General features: G+C 39.5%; 1 protein-coding gene across 2 annotated transcripts; it reads right to left on the bottom strand.

Annotated features, from left to right (window-relative positions):
• Positions 1–1,703: 1,703 nt before the first annotated feature.
• On the bottom strand, positions 1,704–14,544 carry LOC135340556 (uncharacterized). 2 transcript variants are annotated; one of them, XM_064536914.1, is made up of 13 exons: positions 14,257–14,544; positions 11,633–11,949; positions 8,582–8,800; positions 7,657–7,758; positions 7,363–7,569; positions 7,118–7,213; positions 6,985–7,053; positions 6,867–6,932; positions 6,637–6,693; positions 6,270–6,449; positions 3,404–5,550; positions 3,046–3,289; positions 1,704–2,174 (listed from the first exon to the last, which is right to left on the bottom strand). In XM_064536914.1, the coding sequence occupies exons 1-13, from the start codon at positions 14,280–14,282 to the stop codon at positions 1,807–1,809; spliced, it is 4,098 nt and encodes a 1,365-aa protein (XP_064392984.1). In that variant the 5' UTR covers positions 14,283–14,544; the 3' UTR covers positions 1,704–1,806. The 2 variants fall into 2 exon arrangements, with proteins under 2 accessions (XP_064392984.1, XP_064392991.1); XM_064536921.1 differs by lacking the exons at positions 11,633–11,949; positions 14,257–14,544 and having other exon boundaries at positions 8,545–8,709.
• Between the last annotated feature and the right edge of the window lie 7,635 nt (positions 14,545–22,179).

The raw sequence follows: 22,179 nt of genomic DNA, 5'->3' as shown, positions 1-22,179 counted from the left end.
GCACTGGTGACCATGGCACTGAAGTTTGGGAAAGGTGAAGATGCTCGCAATGTATGCATCCATGCATGTAGTTAAAGTAAGTAACTAGCTAAATTCTAAAATCACAATTCACCTAGACATGCAGACCTATAGAGCAATAATTATTTACAACCTGTTATATTTTTGTATGTGTTATCATTAATTTTATAATAATTATACATTATACATTAATTTTATTGAACACATCAATTCGGAATAGCTATATAGATGTCTATAATAATTATATAATTTTACCACTGGTAATTATGCGGTTCGGTTTCTATATACTAGTAGGTAATTTTCGGGGGACAAAATATTTGTGGTTCAGCAATATTGAGACATTTCGTGGGTACTATTTTCGTGATAGCTGCTTGCACTGCAGGTAAAGGTAGGCAAGCTAAGTCGCTTCATTCGTGGGTAAAATATTCGTGGTTAGACCTCCAACCACGAAAACCATGAATATTTTTCCCCACGAAAATTACCCGCTATACGGTACGTAATAGCATGCAGTACTAGTGCTAATACTGCTGTTAGCATAATTATTATATGAAAAGTCTGAAAAAGTCAGTCGAATTAACTTTGGTAAATTGCAGCAGATACAGTTTTTAATCAACGTTTCTTCGGGTGTGTTAAATGACATGCGGCCAAGCCTGTGTTTTGCATGCATGACATCTCGAACAAAATCTGCACATATACAGTGGAACCTCTGTTAACAATCAACTCCGAATAAAGGCCAGCTGCTATATAACGGCCAGGCACCCAGGTCCCAAATGAACAGTTTGTGTACAAAACAACCTCTCAACAAAGGCCACCTCTGTATAAACGCCAAAACATTGTTCCCCAAAGGTGTCCGTTATAGAGGGGTTCCACTGTAATTGATATAATATTTATATACCATTATTATGGCATACAATATTATGCTAGCATAATAATTATTTTTGGAATAATAGGGAGACTTCTAGTAATAAGCATAGTTGAGAATAACAGGACACATAATTTGATCCTCAGAGGTCTGGTAGACCTATAATTTCACATCTTATAGCTAGATAGACATATATATTATTACTGTATACTGTAAGCACTAGCCACTAAGCAGGCATGGAGGAGTATTTTCTCTTTCGGTATGTAGAGGATTATATTTCACTTTCTGTAATGCTACCTCAGGTACAGCCTCGGTCCCGGGCTGATTTTTTTTTAACGTTGAGATTTAGCTAGCTAGACAACGAGGCTGGGAATGATGAAAAATACGTACTAGATCTAGCTAGAGACAACGAGGCTGGGAACGAGGCTACCTAGGTAGTGCTATCAATACAACTACAAATTGTTTTTCATTGATGTCTTTAAACCGTAATTATAGCCACTTTTAATAATTACGAAGCCAGATCGAGGTTTAATATCATAATAGGATGCCTATAAATTATACTGATTGGGCAAGACGCCCACAATAAGACCGATCTGTTGAGTGGACACATGATAGAATTTAGAAAAGGCTCTGATATTAATTTTAACTAAATCCCATGCAGCAACATAGTGAAGAATTTGGGTATGGCAAATATTGACAAGGCATTCCAAATTTCCCCAAAATAATATAATTGTACATGTTAAAAGCGGTTCTGTATACTGAGCTTCTATAAATTCTATGAACATAACGTGAAAGGCAGTGGCAATTAGTTTAAATTTTTTCACTGTATACATAATAATTTATTATATAAAGGGTAGTGAAATTTAATGGCACAAACATACTTAATTAATTGTCAGATTCCACGATAAAATAGAATTGCAATATGACTATAAGGAACTGCAGTTGCTGTCCACACATAATATATAGCTGTCTTTGATTTTATCAGCTACATCGTTACGCTCAACAGTAGGACTCCTTAGACATTGACATATGTAAGGCCATGTAATTGGATGTTTTGGATCAGTGACTTCAAGACGCTTGCCGATCATCTCCATTAGGCGGCGACCGTTATCTTGGTAGCGGCTTTCTATGTTTTTCAACTCGTAAAAGTTCAGTCCGAGAGCCAATCCTAATTTAAACCAATTATTGCTTGCAGTTTTGAGACCCTCGCAAATTGTTTGAATATCCGCTCCAGTCAGAACAATTGGCTGGTTTGCACTTTTTTCTTTGTTTGTATCCTTCACTGATGATGATCCTGTACGTACAAGTAAATATAATACTCATGCATGGTCTACAGTATACAGATAATAAAACTATTAGCATTGTTCAGATACCAAGTATAAGCAATAATTAGGTAAGCAACTAGCTTCGAATCCAGGCCAATTAAAATAGAGGGCATAAGCCACAGCTTCACGGGAGACAAAATCAAACAGGTATAATTTACAAAGGTTTACTAACGTAGAAGAACGAATTCCCCAGATTCAGTTTGCACATGCACTATCACCCATACAATATACCAGGCTGTATTGCGTTGTCGAGAAGGCTTGCACACTATAGTCTGAAGCAAGGGCTTATAAAGAGAAAAAGGGCCTGCACTCACTATTATTATTATGTAACTCATATGGAATTCTGCCAATGCAGAATGTCTAAAAATAGTAACAGTATGACTTTAATGAGTGTGAGAATAGTCGAGTCGCATGCCCCCTTCTCTTTATAAGCCCTTGTCTGAAGCCAGAAAGAGGCTCCCATCTACTTCTACAATATTCATATAGTGTACAAGACTTCTCGACAACAATAGAGGCATAACTTAGCCACAACTAGCTAGCTTCAACATACAATGCATGGGATTTAGCACATGCGCACTATCACACATGCATACCAGGCCGTATTTTAATCGGCCTGGACTGAAGGGTAGTAAGCAATAAAACATGTGATCTTATACAAGCCATAATTATTCTGATAAAATTAATGTGTGGAGATAACAACAATAAAAGGGTATAGGAATCAAGACAATGTAGTTCCCTGACTTAAAGCTTTCGAATAACAATATACAAATCTGCATGATACGATTTGATAAAACTTTAAGGCAGGCGTAGATAGTAATTACTTAAGGTTAGATAGCTCACTTGTCTTCTCTTTGTAGAGAGCTATGTAGAGATTGAGGACCACTTTCCCAGCAGCTTGATCCTTCACCTCACACTGGTAATGACCAAAGTCCTCTTCACTCACACTCTGAAAGCTGAGAGTGTTGGGCCGATCATCAGTTGTCTTGATATGACGCCTGGAGCCTTCTTTGGTCCAGTGAAAGGAGAAACCACCCTCAGCAAACTTTAGTACCTCTAGTTTCGTACTGCTTCCTAGAGATACGTGCTGTTTGTGCGAGGAAAAAAATGAGCTAAACAGTGAATTAACAGACAAATCTATACCTGTGAAATATGTCACCTTAAGGTAAATATACAACACAAGAACAGTATGTTTTCCCACCTTTCCCAACCACACTTGTTGTCTTTCACGGAGGGTGACAGGATTTCTACCACACAGAAAGTGAATCTTTCTGCCTTGAACGAGGGTGCAAAGGTTGTTGAGAGTCTTGCCTGCTGCATGCCGGGAACAATAACATTGGAATGCAACACTGAAGTTCAACTTTGGGAATAGGTTCTTGAGCAAATACAGGATTGCTGACAAAATGTGGGAGCAAAGATCGTGAAGGGAGAAATCGATCTGTTCTGCATTGCGTTCAACTCGTATCTCGTAGCTTCTGTCGTGAGAGAGCAGTGTCACTTTGTGTACATAGTCAACATAAAAGGAGACGTAGTTTTGTTTGACGGCATCTTCCATTAATTCCCACATCAATCCGAGAATTCCATGGGGGCCTTGGGAAACTAGTCGAGCGATCATCCCACAGAAGACTCCAGTTGGTACGTAACCAAAGCTGAATGTGATGTAGAGTGGTTCTGGGTTGTTGGTGTCTGCTTGAGGTGGGTTGGTAAACTCATCTTGTGAAGCACAGTCCAGAATAGCTGGCATCAGGTAGGTGACTCGAGTAACGTTTGGATCATTGGCATCTTTGTGGACAATTTCAGAGAGAAGGTTGAGATGCTGAAGCAGTATAATGAGCTGCTTGGCTGGGATAATCTTGCCTTCTTTGAGCATCTTTGTAACTTCAGAGCCAGTACAGTACTTGATCATGGCTTTCAATGAAAATTGCCCCATCTTGATGAACTCTGCTCGCTCAAACTCAGTGACGTGGCCTTCAGAATGGAGGAGGCGTAAAGCGGGAAGCACCAGTTGTCTGATGCTAGTGAAGATCACTTCAGGGGTGCAAAACATGTGGTTCTTTAGCCAGCCATCGACATCATTAGGAACATTCCTGTAGTGTAAGATAGATCCTATCTGGTGAAGATACCAAAGACAGAATTTTGTATCTTCTTTATCCATCTCCAACAATTTCCCAATTTCCAGGCAGTCTTTCACGGATACGATTGAGACTGAGTACTCCATCCGCAGTAGTGTACCCAGTAGGAGCCACTTCGGTTTGATGGGCAGAGATGCATTGTTGAAGTGAGAGGCACAAACCTTGCTCATGAAATCACGAATCGGAGCAATGTCAGACTGTTCGGTTCCAGCAAAGTTGTCCACGGCAAAAAACGAACATTCAGAATCTGACGGAGGTGATACCAGGATCTCGGCAAACTTTTCAGTGGTCACTTTCAGAGCATCGTTGACCTGCTTGATTTTCTCTTTCGGATTTTTCAACTGGTCCATGTGAGTACCAATCAAAGCTGCTACTGGGCAAACTTGCTGGAAGGTTTCAAACTTCTTACTTAATTTGAAGGTTTTGCACAAGGGTCTTGAGACATGATGGACACTGGCAACTGCTGAGAGAATTTGAGAGACAGTAGCTTCCACTGTGTGAATCGCTTTGAAAGGAGTGTTAACTGTGGCGTCACGACTGAAGGGAATTTCGTAGGGCTTGTCAAGTTCCTTGCTCAGATCCAAGAACACTAGATACATGGCTGGACCGTTGCATAGGGCTGGTAGCATTTTCAGGAAGCCTGGTTGACCTCCGACATCGTTGATGTTTAGCAAGGTGTTGCCAAGACATTTGGCCATTTGGGAGTAGTTTCCACTCTTTATCAGCTTTTGAAGCCGTGTCTTGATGTGTAGGAACCTGTTCTGTTGGTAAGCTTTTTCTCGTCTTTCAGTGTGGGTTTCTTCTTGAGGCGTTGGTTGAGGCTTTTCAGGAGAAGGTTTGGTGTGATTTTCGCTCAAAAAGCCAGTTTTTGTCCTCTTTTCCTCACTTGGGGCGTCATCGATTTTATTACTATACATGTAGCCGAAGAGGATCTTTGCTTCCTCGTCCGCGTCTTTGGAACAAACCCATTCTGTGGCATCTTTGTTAATGTAGACGACCGCTTGATCGCAATTGGTGAGTAGCGTACTGCATAGCTTTGTCTTGTCTCCAGCAGAACTGATGTTTTCGATATTTTTCAGCAGACGACTAAGGGTTGTTGTTTTCCCCACAAATGGTGGCCCGACAAGAAGGAGTCGGAGATATTGTATATAGATAGTTTCTTTGTCAGTCATCAGATCGTCCAATTTTTTCAAATAATGCTTCTGCTCTCCAAGCACTGCATAATTAGCATGCGCTTAAAATAAAGATATGCTTATAATCGAGCAAACGCAGTTTCTACGGTATCTCAAACATGCATGTGTTGTATACATTATAAACTAGACTCAAGCATATCCCTCAGAATACACCACAACTATATGATTGTAATGGAATATGGACTTTAATGAACAGGTGCTGATTTTTCCGGTGGAGCTGCCAAAGCTTTATATGCATGGCAATGTACCTACAGTAACTAGCAGGCTTATTTAGCCTCCTTCACTAGCTCCCACTCTTCGAGGAAGTGCGGCCTAGGATCGAGGCTAACTATTATTAAATACGCACATGCATGGTACGTTACAATTAATACAACGAATATTGAGCGCATTACGGTCCATGCATCCGAGTGCACCAGCATTAAAATACACGCTTTTGGTTATTTTTGTTCTAAAGGATTTATGCTGTCACGTTATCTCTAGTCTCGTGTAAAGCCTGCCATTTGTACAGTTTGACCTGTTAAACCAGTTTTCTACCTGGCTACCTTTGAACCCATGTCATTCAATCATAATAATTATGCTTGTATTCTTATTTTCATGAAAAAGTGACTTAAAGCAACTGTGTAATCACTGTGAAATGTGTGATAATTTTCATCTGTTCAAGAGATGCCAATACATCAATTATGCCATCTACAAGCTAGGCTGCTTCATTCAATGCAATATTCAACATCTATCTACTACTTACCTTTGTCGAGGTTTCGTCTGAGGTTTGTAGCTAGTTCCTCTTGTCTTTGCTCACAAAGATGGTGTACAACTTTTTCGTATGTCCTTTCACCAGTCAAAGCAAATCCTTCAATTTTGTTGTCTAGGAGCAGTTGTTGTAGAGCATCAGAGTCTTCCTCAGTCAATGGAGTGCCAGCAAACACTGCAATAATAAGAACACCAATGCATAGTACGTATAAAATCATACAGTCCCTTCCGTGTTATCATTACACAATTGCGTAGCCTCGAGGCATAAGAGTTAGTCGTGATGTAAAATTATAACAGTGTACATAATTATTAATCAGCACCACAGAATCACTGATTCAAATGGCTTATTTTATTACACTCACTTGATGAGGTTTCGTCATATTTTGAAGAAAAGAGTTGCTTGAAACAGTTTGGAGTATCTGAAGGTACAAGTAACGAACAATGCGTCATGCAACACATAATGTACATTAATTTTGTGAACATAATAATAATTAATTTATAGGAGTGACAGGTAATAATATATCTACCAAGCATATAAGCATGCTAGCTCATTGTTGGCCTATAGTACGTAGCTAGCTATAGTGTCTCCTACCAGTTGTTTCTGGTCGTTCCTTGCCAGCACTGGGTGTCTGTTTACCAGAGAGAGAGTCAGAGGTCACTGCAGTGGTTACATGAACGTTTTCAATCAGTGATTTCAAATAGCAAGCTACCTTTTTGTTTCATTGTTGGTGGTGGTATATTATCCTCAATCCTAGAGTCATTCTCTCCAGTCACAGCAGCTGTATAATTATAGAGAGAGTACATATAGCTGTATTGGACCACACTGTGTACTTGTGAGCTTACATTGTTGTGGCAGAGACTTGAGGTAGTCAGCAATTTTAGTGATATTCTTCTGTGTAGCGATGTCAAGAAGAGTCACACCATCTTCATCAGTTGCACCTGAACAAGAGTACGTATAGATGGGAACAAAAGTATAACATGCATGCACTGCATGGGGGGTTGTGTTGCACTAAAAAATATCACAGTTGTCAGGTATGATCGAATACATTATACTAAAGAGGCCCATTTTAAAAGCACAGTACACTCACTCGTGGGGTCAACTTGGTGTTCTTCAACCAGTTCCTTCACCACACCCAGCTTGCCCCACTGACATGCTTCACACAGTAACTTGACTTTTTCCTCGCTACCACCACAGCCACGGCTCATCAGGTAGAGGGCAACATCCACACACCCAATAATATACATACGTTCTAGAGCTATGTCCAGTAGTGACTGTCCCTTATCATCCCTCACATCTGTACATTACATATACAGTCAAACACAACGGTTATATACACGAATTGAGCACCAGGAATACTACTCGGGGGTTGTGTTGTACTCACTGATATCACAGTTGGCCTTCACCACCAAGTACTGCACCACATCTCTGTGTCCCCCAGAGCATGCAATATGGAGAGGGGTCCGATTGCCATCGTCCCTCACATCTGCACAAAACACATCGTACTTTAACATTCTTGGAGTGAGGGAGCAATGATTTTAAACTAGATCTACACAGCCAAAAAGTAGGTAAGCAGGACGACCACTTTGTGATCAAAAGTTCCTCATCACACCCAGTTTGCCCCACAATAATAACAGGGGTGTAGCCAGGATTTTTGGGAAGGGGGTAATTAGAGTAAACCATCCATTACATATAGGTGCCAACTGTCCCGGATATGAAGGGTCGATCTGTCCTGTGTTCCGTCCGGAAATTGCTATTTACCTGAAATGTCCCGGATTTTCAAGGTTGCTGCTCCTGAACTGGGATAATACAGTCCAAAGAAGCTCAACTATACTGAAGCTATGGCTTGAAAGTTTAAATCATGAGCAGAATTCAGTTTCTTGCACTATGCTGTCCGTCCTATTGCTACGATCAAAACATTGATTAGAAAAGAGGGGTGGGGCTGCTGCACTCTTTGCAGTTTTTCTGGTTGGGGCTCTCCAGGATGATCATACTGAGCATGCGCAGAAAGCAACTAAATCTCCTCATGCCCCGAACATTTTTCTTTGGAGGTTGGCACCTATGCAATTATCGAACATATGCTATTTTTCGAACGCTTGTTCTCGAGGACAGCGGCTCAGAGCACTAAGCTGATAGTACCTATATAGGTATAGACTAGGTATAGGTCTATTCAAGTCTGAACTCATGTAAGTGTAAGTACTCACTGATATCACAGTTGAATGATTCACGATGAACACATACTAGAGGGCCATTAAAAGATGGTCACACTCACTCTTGGGGTCAACTTTGTGTTGCTCAAGTACACTCACTCGTGGGGTCAACTTGGTGTTCTTCAACCAGTTCCTTCACCACACCCAGCTTTCCCCACTGACATGCTCCACACAGTAACTTAGCTTTGTCTTCATCACTACCACAGCCACGGCTCATCAGGTAGAGGGCAACATCCACACAGCCATCAACTGCATACAGATGCTCAGCCTGATCCAGAGCTAGGTCAAGTGGTGATTGTCCATGATCGTCCTTTACATCTGTACATTACGAACTGAATATTTACGTATTATACGGAATCTAATTTAACAGGACGTCTATAATCAGCTGGGCAGAAGCAAAAAAACAACTAACTGTTGGATATTGAGTACCATGCAGGCGCAGCTTTTTTGTACTCGAATTGAAGTCAATTATGCGAGGGATATTAGTTTTATCAGCTAATTTCATACTTAGACTACATTACATCATCTGTAATTGATCTGATTGGCTAAAAACATTAGAATACATGGAAGCATAATCTACAAGAAGGTACTAATTATTCTACAGGAAGTGGACGCATATTCTACAGGAAATGGGCGCATATTCTACAGGAAGTGGACACATATTCTACAGGAAATGGATGCATATTCTACAGGAAGTGACAAATAATTTGTAGGAAGTTCTCAAAAGTTGGAAGGAAATTTTTAGTGAAAGTGACAAGAAGATGACAAAAACATTATAAAACACAGAAAGCAATAGTTTGTTCAGTCAATATCCATTCTTTCCATGTCCACTGTTGCTTTGTATTGCTATTTCCAGTTGGGCATGGGCAGGGGGACCAGGAAGCATCAAAAACACTTCAGCAATCGCTTGACACTTTCCATTGAATTTTTTAAGGTTCCATGCCGGTCCAGTCTCAGTCCACTCCACCACAGAGCTTCATTCTTCTTCTTGTAGTGTTGCAGTCAGTTCTAGGTTCTTTTTACTTGTCTGTTCTTTCCAGTATCTTCAAAAAGCGTTTCACAATCTCTACTAAGTTTTACTGTAGTTTTTCGTTGTTTTGAAGCTGTCTTCTTGTCTTTTTCTGTCAACTGGTGTCTCTCACAGCTCGTCCAGCTCGTCTAGCTCGCACAAATTCAATTTCTGTTGCTACGCACCAAACCTGGCTTTTTATAACCACACCTCGCGCATGCGCAATGAAGTCCAAGTTAGATAGACCACACCCACTCGTAGAATATGCGTCTTAGTAACCACCTTGGTTACGGTTAGATTCCCTCGGCTTTGCGCCTCGGGCTAACCGCAACCGCGGAGGTTACATAGACGCATATTCTACTCTTAGGTGTAGTCTATCCTATACATCTACGGTAGCTATAGCTAGGGCAGCCATGATCTGTAACATAACAGTGTGATATAGATCTAGCTTGGCTAGTTTGCTCTAGCTAATCGAGTCATCCCTCGTCACAGAGACAATCATCCGGTTACTAGGTGGGGATCGAAATGACGACAATATAAGCGTATTCTTGAATTAAGCGCATAGAGCTCTGCTACTGATCCCATTAGCGCGTACGTTATTGTGCAGAGCCTCCAAGTAGAGACTTTTCTTTTCAGTATTAATCAGCTCATTTTTCCGTATTTAATGATAATTTTCAGTACAAAACATGGAAATGAGATGAAATGCTTTTTAGTGGCTTTGTAATTTCCCCGCCCCTTCAATAAAGGGGCGTGGCAAGCGAGACTTGGCTTTACAAGATAAATTTATAGCTGTCTTTCAGTATCAGACTACTACCAGTATAGGGCATAGAGCTACTACAGCTGTAGGGATGCTACTAGATCATTCACTGTCAACTATAAGGCCAGTTAACTTATTATGTAAAGCTGACAAAAGGTCACTTCTAGTCTTCTAGATCTACATGTATATCCGTATTTTTGCAGTTAATTCCGTATAACCGTATTAGAAGACAGAAATCCGTATAAATCCGGAAAAAACCGTATACTTGGAGGCTCTGATTGTGGGTGTTCCTAGAGTAAGCCTGTACGTAGCTTCCTATTAGCCCATGCACAGCGTAATTGCACAAATGCAATTACGCAGACAAATCTGACCCATAATTATGTAGGCGTTCTGAATTAAGGTTGTGTCCCCCAGGCTTATAATGTCTATATACATAATTATCGCCAGAGGTGTTTGTGGTACCTACGTAGGTGCATGACTTTGTGTTAAGTGCATTATGACTGACTTTGTGCATGGTAAGTGTATTATGACTTCGTGGCTATGGCATACATAATAATGCATGTAATACATAGCGGCATATAGCAATGAATGAGAATAAGTTTGACACAAAAGGCATCCTATATACAGTATTGTTATCACAATAATAACATTAATATCAGATATGGACGAATTTTATCAAGACACAATTAATAACTAAAATACTAAAATCTCACGACAGTTGTACGTCTCACCATCAGATTGTTGGCACAATTATTATAATTTATGACATGGAAACCTAGCAGAAACTACCTAAACTATACATGCAGAGGAAAACAAGATAATGACAAGTCTTTGAAAAGGGCAGTTGTGCATGGTCAGGCATACATGCACACAGCAGAGTTAGCAAAGGAGCCTACAAATAAGACATGCACTGGGAGTCCATAGCAGAGCAGGCCTGCTATATAGCTAGTGTTAAAAAGTATGCACCATGCACATAATTATACCCATGCACCACTCTCAGTTTACATGTTTGGGATAATTATATTGAAGCTCAATCATTTACTTATAATTATACACAATCACCTACACATTCTGCAATGTCAGGATATTCACATTTATACTCACAAATTTGTGGTATTTTACTCTCAGGCACTGTATACATAGCTACATGGCCACTGCATGTGCTTCGAATTAAAGCCGCATACATCTAGCTAGCTCTATATAGCCATGGAACGTGCAAGTTTAAGATTTTTAATTTACTAGCTTGATTCGACAACGAAGCAAATTCTGCCACTATTAAACGTGTCTGAAGGCTGTAAGTGCCCAGGTGAGCATGCTCAGAAATGACAAACAGACAAAACGACTACCCTGGCCGCGGCCCGGCATCGGATTAAAAACCACTCACCAGTACTACATCCGACCTCCTGAATGAAGTACTCCACCACATCTTTATGGCCTCCCTCACAGGCACAATGAATTGGAACTCTTTTACGCCGACCACTACCTTTATCAGTACGAGCTCCATGGGTAACAAGTGTCTTCACAATCTCAAGGTAGCCCAGATAACAAGCATTGTGTAATAGGGGATCCCTTAATCTCCACTCCTCACTCCAGTAGAACTGGTGGTTGGGGTCCGCCCCCTGTACCAACAGAGACCTCACTTTTATGACATCACGATGGTGTACAGCCTCCCATAAATCCTTGGCTAGCTTAATTTGAGCACTGTACAAAATAGATCGTTGGGGAGGTCACTCAATAAGAAAATGTGTAGAATTATGCCTCAGTGCACATGCGCATGCAAGCGAGGTATACGGTAGTGCATGTGTTTGTGTGTCTGTCTGTGTAGACTGCTGCAGCTGCTCAAGGATCAATGAAGTGCAAGTAAGAGCTTCTAGGCTTCTGGGATTTGCAAACATAATGCTTCGATCTCTAGTTTTGTTTACCCCAGTGACGTTTCTAGGAATATTGGTAGGAGGGTGCTCAGGTCGCGCAACAGCGCGGAATTTTTAGATCCCTCCCACGTACAGGAAGCCACACCCACGTTTTACTGCGCATTATAGGCAACGATACTGATTTTACAAAGAACAATCACAATTCTACCATGCATTTATATCAATATCTACAGGTATTTTATCACTATGTGTAGAAGACATAGTCTTGTCAGTCGATTGTTCTGTGTGATTGTACTGCTGTCTTTATTCTCTTTAGACCGTGCACTGAAAGACTTCTCTGCTGAGCGGCTATACTATAGCAGAAAAGAGCAGAGGATTTGATCACACTCTACCTGAATAATTATATTGATGTAGATATTCTGGTGATACCGTATAGCGTGTAATTTTCGTGGGGCAAAATATTCGTGGTTTACGTGGTTGGAGGTCTGACCATGAATATTTTACCCACGAATGAAGCGACCTTGCCTACCTTTACCTGCAGTGCAAGCTCCAACCACGAAAATAGTACCCACGAAATGTCTCAATATTGCTGAACCACGAATATTTTGTCCCCCGAAAATTACCCGCTATACGGTAGTACATCATTGTGCTCTCACTATATAGCCTATAGTGAGAGCACAATGATATACTATCACCAGAACATTTGCTGAATAATTATACAATGGTTTTGATGCAGATGTTCAGACTAGCTGGTGATAGTATCATTGTGCTCTCACTATAGGCTATAGTGCCGAGAGAGCACAATGATAATATACTATCACCAGAACATCTGCATCAAAACCCATTGTATAATTATTCAGGTAGAGTGTGATCAGGTCCTCTCCTCTGCTGGTGATGGTTGTAACCTGAGTCACTAACTAGCATGCTGTCACAGTACACAGTACGCATGCCCAAGAAACTTGGATATCTGCATGAAGGTGTGGTCTCCATGCAATCCGCAGTATAAAAGCTCTTGCTAGCTATAGATGCAGGCTCAGGCTCATGCAGCTCCCAGCTATCCAGTAATTATAATGTTGAACTTAGGGGGGTGCTTGAGCACCCTGAGCCCCTAGCTGGATACGCCACTGTACCCAGTACTTGGAATGTTATTGTCCTTTTTAGAAGAATATGTAGCAAATCTTGTCCATCATGGAGTGTTGCTGCTCTACTTTAGTAGTTATCTGCACTAGAACGCTATAGCTATTGGTAGCTGCAAAAGTGATAAAAGAGCTGTAAGAGGGAGGCTGACGAGAACTGTCTGGCCTTAATTAGTCTAAATTTTTTACTATAATGCTACTTCAACTTGACTGACTATAATACCGTATACACTGTAGTATGAGGTGCCGTTTGTCTAAAAACTGTGTAAGATATATATGTCCATGGGTATTTATAAATGTCCATGGGTACTTATAAATGTCCATGGGTATTTATCAAAGTGAGGGTATTTATCAGAAGGTGATGATCTTGTACTACTATATGTATGTCATACTGTCATAAATCAATCCATGATGAGAAAAGCTACACTAAATAAATACCCATGGACATAATGAGACAAACCGGCACCTCATACTATAGAGGGTAATTTCGTGGGGCAACATATTCGTGGTTATCGTGGTTGGAAGGTCTGATCACGAATATTTTACCCACGAATGAAGCGACCTTGCTTACCTAGCTTACCTGCAGTGCAAGCTCCAACCACGAAAATATTACCCACGAAATGTCTCAATATTGCTGAACCACGGATATTTTCCCCCCGAAAATTACCCAAAATTTAATTACCCGCTATACGGTAGTTATTGTCCTGCAGGACAAGAAAGTTACTTAGAGTGGCCTTACAGAAGCTTCTACCGTATATATTACATGTCCACTAGAATATTTTGCAGGTGAAAACCTTTGCATATCAGCAGAAAAATTTGACCCTTTGCGATCTAACTGTCGTATGGGCTCTTGCTAGTATTCATGCATACAATGACGCAGCGTTGCACGGGCAAATGTTATTAATTAATAGCAGTTCAACACTCTTATCTCTTGAGATATTAATTATTATACAATCTGAATCAACATAATTTGTATGATATTAAGCTAAAAGTTTCCTTACTCTTGTGTCGTGTGACTTGTGTCCATGTGGAAGACAGTTGGTTGCACACAACACTAACAGCAAAACTTTGACCAGTCCGAACAGTGATTACTCATAGATCTAGAGTTAGTCTAGTTGAAACTTCCTGTTGTTGCCAAACTAGATCTACACAGCTGTAATTTATAGAGCTATTAAACACTGACAAGTATATAGAGTGCAGTAGTGCAGTAGCTATAATTATACAGGGTGGAGCAATTTCTAGATCAGGGAACCTTGCAAAGCTGAGCTAGAGCTGTTATGTTAACTAAAGTTTATATTTGCGTTGAGTGGAAGTTGTGTTGAGTGGAATTAAGTTATGTGGTCAATTATGATGCTTTATGTGATTGGTTGACAAGTATGCCAGGGACTTTTACACCGTTGAGTGGTAACCAGCAAAGCCCATGCAAGGCGATAAGGTGTTTTGTTACCACCTCGATATACCGGCCATTATTTTGGTTCGGCACGGATTGCTAGCTAGATGTTTACTGCACAAAGCTCGCCCTAAAATGCGGCCACTCGCTATTCCGTATACTGGGTTTTCTTATTACGGCTGGATGTTTTGGGTGTGGTTTGGCAGATACACTTAAATAGAGAGCAGATTGATTCACTATCCTTCATTATCCTCGAGACAGAACCACAAAAATTTTGATCGATGTAAGGTCGTTTTTTTAGCCGAGGCTATTTTCTGAAATGCAGCAACTTTGCTATTCCGGCCAAGCTTCACTGTCCCAAGGGTGGCCGGATTAACGAGAGTGTACCGTAATCACCATAAAGAGAGTAAACGTGCAGTAACTCACTTTAACATCATACATGCAGAGTATAATTATAGCTAGCGCTATATAGACTATGGGGTGCTGTTTGTGTCAAAACACCATGTAAAACTTTAAAATGCTCTTCACTGTATCAGTCCCCTATTTACTAAATCGTAGTCCAGATTAATGTCCTCATGCTGTGTGTTAATTACTTAGCTTTACCATCTGCAGCCTTAACCATTTATCTGCTGTTTACGCTTTAAAACGTCACAAACAGCGGCCCTGCACACATGAGGCACTTTATCTCTCCGTAATACAACTTTCGACAATGCTCAAACAATACGATCGAATCACTGTGCTTTTTTCCCTTTGAGAAATTGCTGGTGCTGTACAGGTGTCGGCCAGTTTTTATACGCTGATATCCGCTTGGCCACCATAACATAAACGTCACAGACAACGCACGTTTACTAACTGATTTAGTAAATTGGGAGACCCATACAGTGATTTTTTCAACATTCAGTTTTTACAAATGGTGTTTGACACAAACGGTACCCCATAATAGACAGGCTTGTTTTCAAATTCAGACATAAATTCTCTGAAGCCAAAATCTAAACTGTGAATTTCACAACAATCATTAACTTAATGTCACAACACATACCACTACTAGTGATAACAGTAAACAAAACAAACCCATGGTGTGATATTAGTGTCTAGGGTGACTGTCAATGAGGTTATAATACTGATTATTATGTTTTAGGGTGTGCTCTCTGCCAGTGAGGATGCTTGCTAATCTTACGAAGGTATACATTCAGGAAAACTTCTTTGAGCCACTATAATACAACAAAAAGTCAATAATTATAGTCAATATAGATGCCTACTTTCTGTAGGGTGATCATATATAGCTGATCTTATAAAGGTGTTTCTTCATAGATCTATTGAGGTACATGCTTGCTATAATTATGATAATGATAAGAGCATATCCGCTGTATGATTATTGCAAGCACCTCATTATAATCAGCAATGTACCCTAACTAGCTCGATCACTCACTGGCAGAAAGTATACCCTTATAAGATTTTCGAACATTGAATTGTTGCAGTCATCTGACACTACAATATCACACTATATAAATTATATGTAACCAGTAATCGTATGATGTGCTATTAGTGATGGGAGTTTGTACAGCATATCACATCTGGTCCAGTAATTGCACTTGCACATCGTATTGTTTTCGCGAATAACGGCCGCGGCGGAAATGTTAATAAAACTGCAGAGAACTTCTAGTTAGAGGATGTGTAGTATTTCTACTTCATCATAAACGATTAAAAATCAATAGACTCTTTGATCTCGGATGTCAAAAGGCAAATTGGGATTACAAGCCTACTTGTGCAATAATAATTATTATAACTAGATCTACTGTGATGCAATAGGGTGTGTGGTCAATAAAAGTGGGTGTAGCCAGCCATTTTGTGACACGCCCAAATCTTCCCCATCAAACGTTTTATCCTAGATGCTGTAATTGTTCGAGGGTCTAATTTTTTCGAAGTTTTCAAAACCTGCATGTCTATAAAATTATTATTCTCGTAAAGGTGTCTATTATGCCAACATAATTCTCACCAAAAAAATTTGCCTATTATGCTCAAAATTATGCCAGCATAATCTACCAACTCAACAGTACAGTGCTAATCGTATGACGTGCTATTAGACTGAAGTTTGTACAGCAATTAATCCTGTATCACAAGGAGTTTTCACCCCCCTCGTCTTCTCAACCACAGGTGGACTTGGGCAAGAGGCCACCAAAAGATTAGCAGACATGCTTGCCTGAAGAAGGGAAAAACTACTCAGTAGTGATCAGCTGCTAGTTAAGGTGCAAGCTATCCTTCGCTGCTGTTCAATCATCAATTATGTGCATCCGTGGGACAAGATTATCAAATCATCGACCCCTACATGACGCTGATATTACATGTACTTTCAACGAAAGAGGGCCTCCCAACTACATACTTATACATGCACGTACACATGCTTTATTGAAGAAAAAATTACGGAATTACGGTGATTACACAAACTACAGTGATTACTCCCATACATCATTACAATGACATCACTTCATTCTCTTCGTACTTTCACTTTCTAGATACACTTTACATGTGCCCACTATTGAAACAGTCTTTCGGTGAGAGTGTCTCAAGCTTGACAAAATGTACCCAACACTATTATTAATTTATAGTGACATGTATTCAACAATCATAAAACCATAAATGGTCTGCTATAGTACCACATCAGAAGGAGAATTGTGGATCTGATTGTAATCAAGTTCTGATAGATCCGAATGCGAAATTAATTCCATACTTTTCCGCTTCAGGTATTGGAGCTTTCAATGGTTTCACGAATGGCACAGTAGATGAGCTTGTTATAACATAATTATAATCTCCAGACATAAGTGATATGCAGCAATCCTTGAATGGACCGGATTTCCGGACAAAACTCCCAGCTAATGATCGATTTCCCCCAAACAGAAATAGCAGCAACAGTACAGAACAGCCTGAGCCCCTTTACTCAGACACACCCTCTCCCAAACACAGAACACGGCAAAGCCACAGGGAACAATATCACAAGCATGTTTGTAATCTAAAAAGCCCGAAACTGGAGTTATAGATGATCAGCTATAGACAAGGAGCTAGTCAATAGTGACGTTGTTTTGCAAAATTTAATCCTATGTCGACCAACTGGGACTGGACACTATAGTAACCCGTCAGCCGGGCCACGCCCAGCTAATGCTATATCATGCATTTGGTAAAGGTGTAATGAATAAAGCACAGTACTTAGTACGTACTTACAACTGGTAAAAGGTAGCGAATAAAATTATTGTTCTAGTATAAAGCGCAGTATTTACAACTGGTAAAGGGGAGTGAATTGTTCTAGTATAAAACAGTACTTACAACTGGTAAAGGGTAGTGAATTGTTCTAGTGAAATAAAGCGCAGTATTTACAACTGGTAAAGGGTAGTGAATTCTTCTAGTGAATAAAGCACAGTATTTACAACAGTGAATGGTCTGTTGTTTAGGGGAGAGGGGTTTAGTGTGCATAACAGCTTTTGGTCAGAAGCACATCAATTATAGGTTTGCACAGTAGAGTACTACAAAGAACAAAGACTCTATGTACAACCCTTTTCACCTCACTTGAATGCAACCTTGTTATAGAGAACCCATGCATGAAATCACCACCGGTGCTGACGCCTCGGTGGAGGTGCCAAACATTAAGCTACTAATAGCTTTTATACACACACATTATAATTATCATGATGAACATTAATTAATTTTGCTGCACGATCGATGCCAAAAGTTCAAGTCTAAAATTAATGGCTGCATCAGCAGAGCCTTAACTTGCAGCTCTCTTCTCACGCTTGCAGCGCTACCAATAGCTAGTGTTCTATAGTGCAGAGCTATAACTACTTAGTAATTCCAAGTAAGCAAAACTATAGGCATAACTCGAGAACGAAGCATTATTTTGCAAATCCACGAACTTAACATGACTAGAAGCCTATATAGACTTTCACTTGATTGATCCTTGAGCAGCTGTAGTACCTCGCTTGCGCATGCACACTGAGGCATAACCACTATAGTCAACCATGCACTATACAGTAGCTCAACACACAATCATGATTAGCTGCTCTTTTAGCTTTATTTCAAGTGAGGTAAAAAGAGTTGGACACAGTCCCTATACCAATTTTCACTACAGTCATGTGTACCTGGGATAATCAGCGTGAAACATTTTGCTTCTACTATTGTGGTAAACATAGTCCCAAACCATACTATACAACCATGCATATACTACAATACAACACCTAGCTGGGCCACAGCAGATCAGGCTGTGATGTCCCATGCATGGCAGAATTCCCAGTAGGAGGATACAATCGAGAGATTACGGCAGGTGTTGTCAAATCAGTGAAATTCCTTTTAACCCCCTTTAAAGAACGGCTAACAATTGTGATGCCTAACTAATTAGAGACTATAAATTATATACATGCACTTCTATAGCCATAATTCTGTATAAGCAAGAGTGTATAAGAAAGAAGAGTCATTATTAGTCTGCACTCTATTTGTAATAGCTATTGGCTACTACGACAATATCACTGGGATGATCAAATAATACCTTATGGACAAAACATCTAGACAATAATTATGTGTAATCTTCATGTAAGTTAATTAATGACACTACATGTGATATAATAAGGTTGTAGTTTGTAGCCCTAGAGCAATCTATAGTACCTATACTATACAGTCGAAACATTTCTACTGGTACCATTGTGTATGCATGTGAACTTTTCAAGTACATAGCTCATATTTCCCTGCTAAATACACTCAAATGTAATTAACATAATACAGTGTTGCAAGCTGTTGCAAGCTGTTGTAAGGAGGAGAACTCCTGGTATATCAGCTATTCCAGTACATATACACATGTACATGTTAACAGGACACCAACCCCATAACTGCACATACCCCAAATACTCTGTAAGGAAGTTTATGCCAGTAGAGATTTGTTTGTTTACATGAGATTAGCAAGTTATGCTACACCCTTACACACTCACTACATTAGCAGACTTGTGTTTTGAACAATGAACGTTCACATGCTCTCTTTCTTTGGGGGGCCGTTGGTGGAGTTTGTATGAGGTTGACAGCTGAAAGCTTGAGTTCTTTCCCTGCAAAATACATAATAATGCATGGTGTTGTGCAAAAATTTTATTAATTCACTATAGGCTAGCTGCATGTCTATATTCAATTTTATATTCAATTTTATATAGTCTTACGGTATTCCGGTAGATTATGTGGAGAAATTTCGGCGTGGAAAAATAATCTCGTTCAACTGGATCAGCGTACATTAAAATTTAGAGATGTCACTTTCCTCAAAGGTTTCTAGATTCCTGAAACCTTAATTTGTACAAGTCATGTGTAGAATAGGCACTATTTACATTCCCAGTCATGGATGATGCATGATTACATAAACAATGGTTAGGAACCTTTTTACTGCCAGGAACAAACTAATATGCACAACACAGTAGCAATAAGCCAACATTAAGCTATATAATTATAGCGAAGTGATCGATGACAATAAAGATCACCAACTTCCATCAAATACCCTCTGCCTTTGATGGAAGTTGGTGATCTTTATTGCTTACACGTGGAAGGCTTATAATTACAGTTGAGGATCCTTAATGGCTTTCGACAGCCTCGAAGTACTCGTGGAACTTCAGGACGACACCTATATATATCAGGACATGATGAGGTTGGTACAAAACTTTAGTGTACATGTACACATCCTCAGCTACCCGCCAAATGACGTCTCGGGAATGCTGAAACCTTAAAAGCCCCAAACCCTGGTTAAGGGGAGACTTTGTGCTCCCCTTAAGATCCCCTCATGCACGTTTGCATGCCAAAACACGGGATAAAAATTATGCTTACGTACTACATGGGTAGATTTAGCAAGTTTGTGCACTCTCCGTGACATTTCTGATGAACACAGTGCAGGGCACGCGTTATATTGATTCAAATAGGTAAAGGGTATACAACACATCAAATAGTTTAATTGATGTTGTTTAAAATCAGTTATGGTTTCAATTCACGGTTTCTTAAGACAATATTCGATGTCCACACTCCTATTGACTTCAAGCCTGACTGTAAGTGCCCTTAAATAAACAGCAATAATTAATTAATTGTACCCATGCAAGATTATGTCTTAATATTGAGCCTATCAATGTCTGACAATTATGTTACACCTATACATATAATTATTTGTTGTTGTTGTTGGAACTATACTACGCTTTGGAACTGTATCTGTACCTGTATAATAGAACTGTACCTGTACTGTTTATGAGTGCTAGACATAACTGTAGATTTAGTGTCTTATTCTAATATAATGGTTCAGTTCTGTAACATGTTTTAGTCTCACTGGTGCATTTGTCTGTTGCTGTGATCTTAAAGTTCTTAAACTAGCTTATGCTACGCATTGTATAGTTGCTCTGCAACAATATTATATACACCTATGTATATGTCCGCAACCAAAGGAGGTTGGTCACGATTTATTATAAATTGACTGACTGCCCGAAATTGAACCTTCCTTCCATGCATAATTATACAGTGCATGGTGTTGTTAGTGACTTTAATAATCTAAGGTCAAGTGGTTCCAGCCTCCTCGTAAAGGTATACCGTATAGCAGGTAATTTTCGTATGAAGTATACCCATTTAAATATTTTGTATTATAAATATTCATGTTAAATCTATTGCTGTATAATTTTCGTATGATGCTCTTCAATACGAAAAATACGAAAATTTCCACCATACAAACCGTTATACAGTATTAAAACACCTGGTAAAGGGTGGTGAGATATTCTGGTCAGGATGATGACAATTATAATTATGTAATGTTCTGGTGAATAATTATAAACACTACAACCTTGGTGTACTTTTGGTATGCATACCATTATTATAAGCTAAGTGTTAAGTGTCACATGTACACACACACATGTGTTTGTGTACATGACACTTTGCTTTATGCATCACTTTGCTCTGGCTATAAAGCTAGCGCTATAAAGCTAAAGTATATACCGCATAGCATATATATTTTATAAATTAATGTTCATGTATAATTATATATGTTTCTACCGCGAGCATTAATTTTATACGCACACATTTAATTAATATCGCATATATGCTGCAAAAAGGCTGCTATTCAGCAAAAACTTTTCTAAAGGTATTTTTGTTTATATACCCTCGAAATATACCTGCTATACGGTACAATTATATAATTATTATAATAGGCATTCAATAGTATAATTATACAGCAATGAAGGACTGAACTGAAGATCTTAAATTTAGCGCTTATAAAAATTATAGGTATGGCATGTAGATAGTAAACCATAATAATATCAACAGTCAAAACAACCGTTATGCAATAACGCTGCTCAGACTATAATTATAAGCTCACGAATATGCTTATGCACATGCAGTGCCGGCTCGTTTATACTGAAAGTAACGGATTGTTTACTAACTGTTGGGCTATACCGAAAGAAAACTGTACGTTGTAGGAAAACATTCATGGTATATTGTGATAATTAATTTTTAGTACTGGGCCAGTAGAGTAAATTACAATCGCTAGAGA

Source organism: Halichondria panicea, chromosome 1 (genome assembly GCF_963675165.1).
Source record: "Halichondria panicea chromosome 1, odHalPani1.1, whole genome shotgun sequence".
In the NCBI taxonomy this organism is placed as follows: domain Eukaryota; kingdom Metazoa; phylum Porifera; class Demospongiae; order Suberitida; family Halichondriidae; genus Halichondria; species Halichondria panicea.
The sequence above is the reverse complement of the archived record's forward strand: the minus strand, read 5'-3'. Positions and strand labels throughout refer to the sequence as shown.

What these genes read in the sequence shown, in the direction of transcription:
- LOC135340556 (XM_064536914.1), bottom strand. Translation starts at nt 14,282, where the DNA reads ATGGACACAAGTCACACGACACAAGA. An exon ending in GGAGGTCGGATGTAGTACTG is followed by an intron (nt 8,801 to 11,632) that starts GTGAGTGGTTTT and finishes CGTAATGTACAG; the next exon opens with ATGTAAAGGACGATCATGGA. An exon ending in ACCAACAATGAAACAAAAAG is followed by an intron (nt 6,933 to 6,984) that starts GTAGCTTGCTAT and finishes TAACCACTGCAG; the next exon opens with TGACCTCTGACTCTCTCTCT.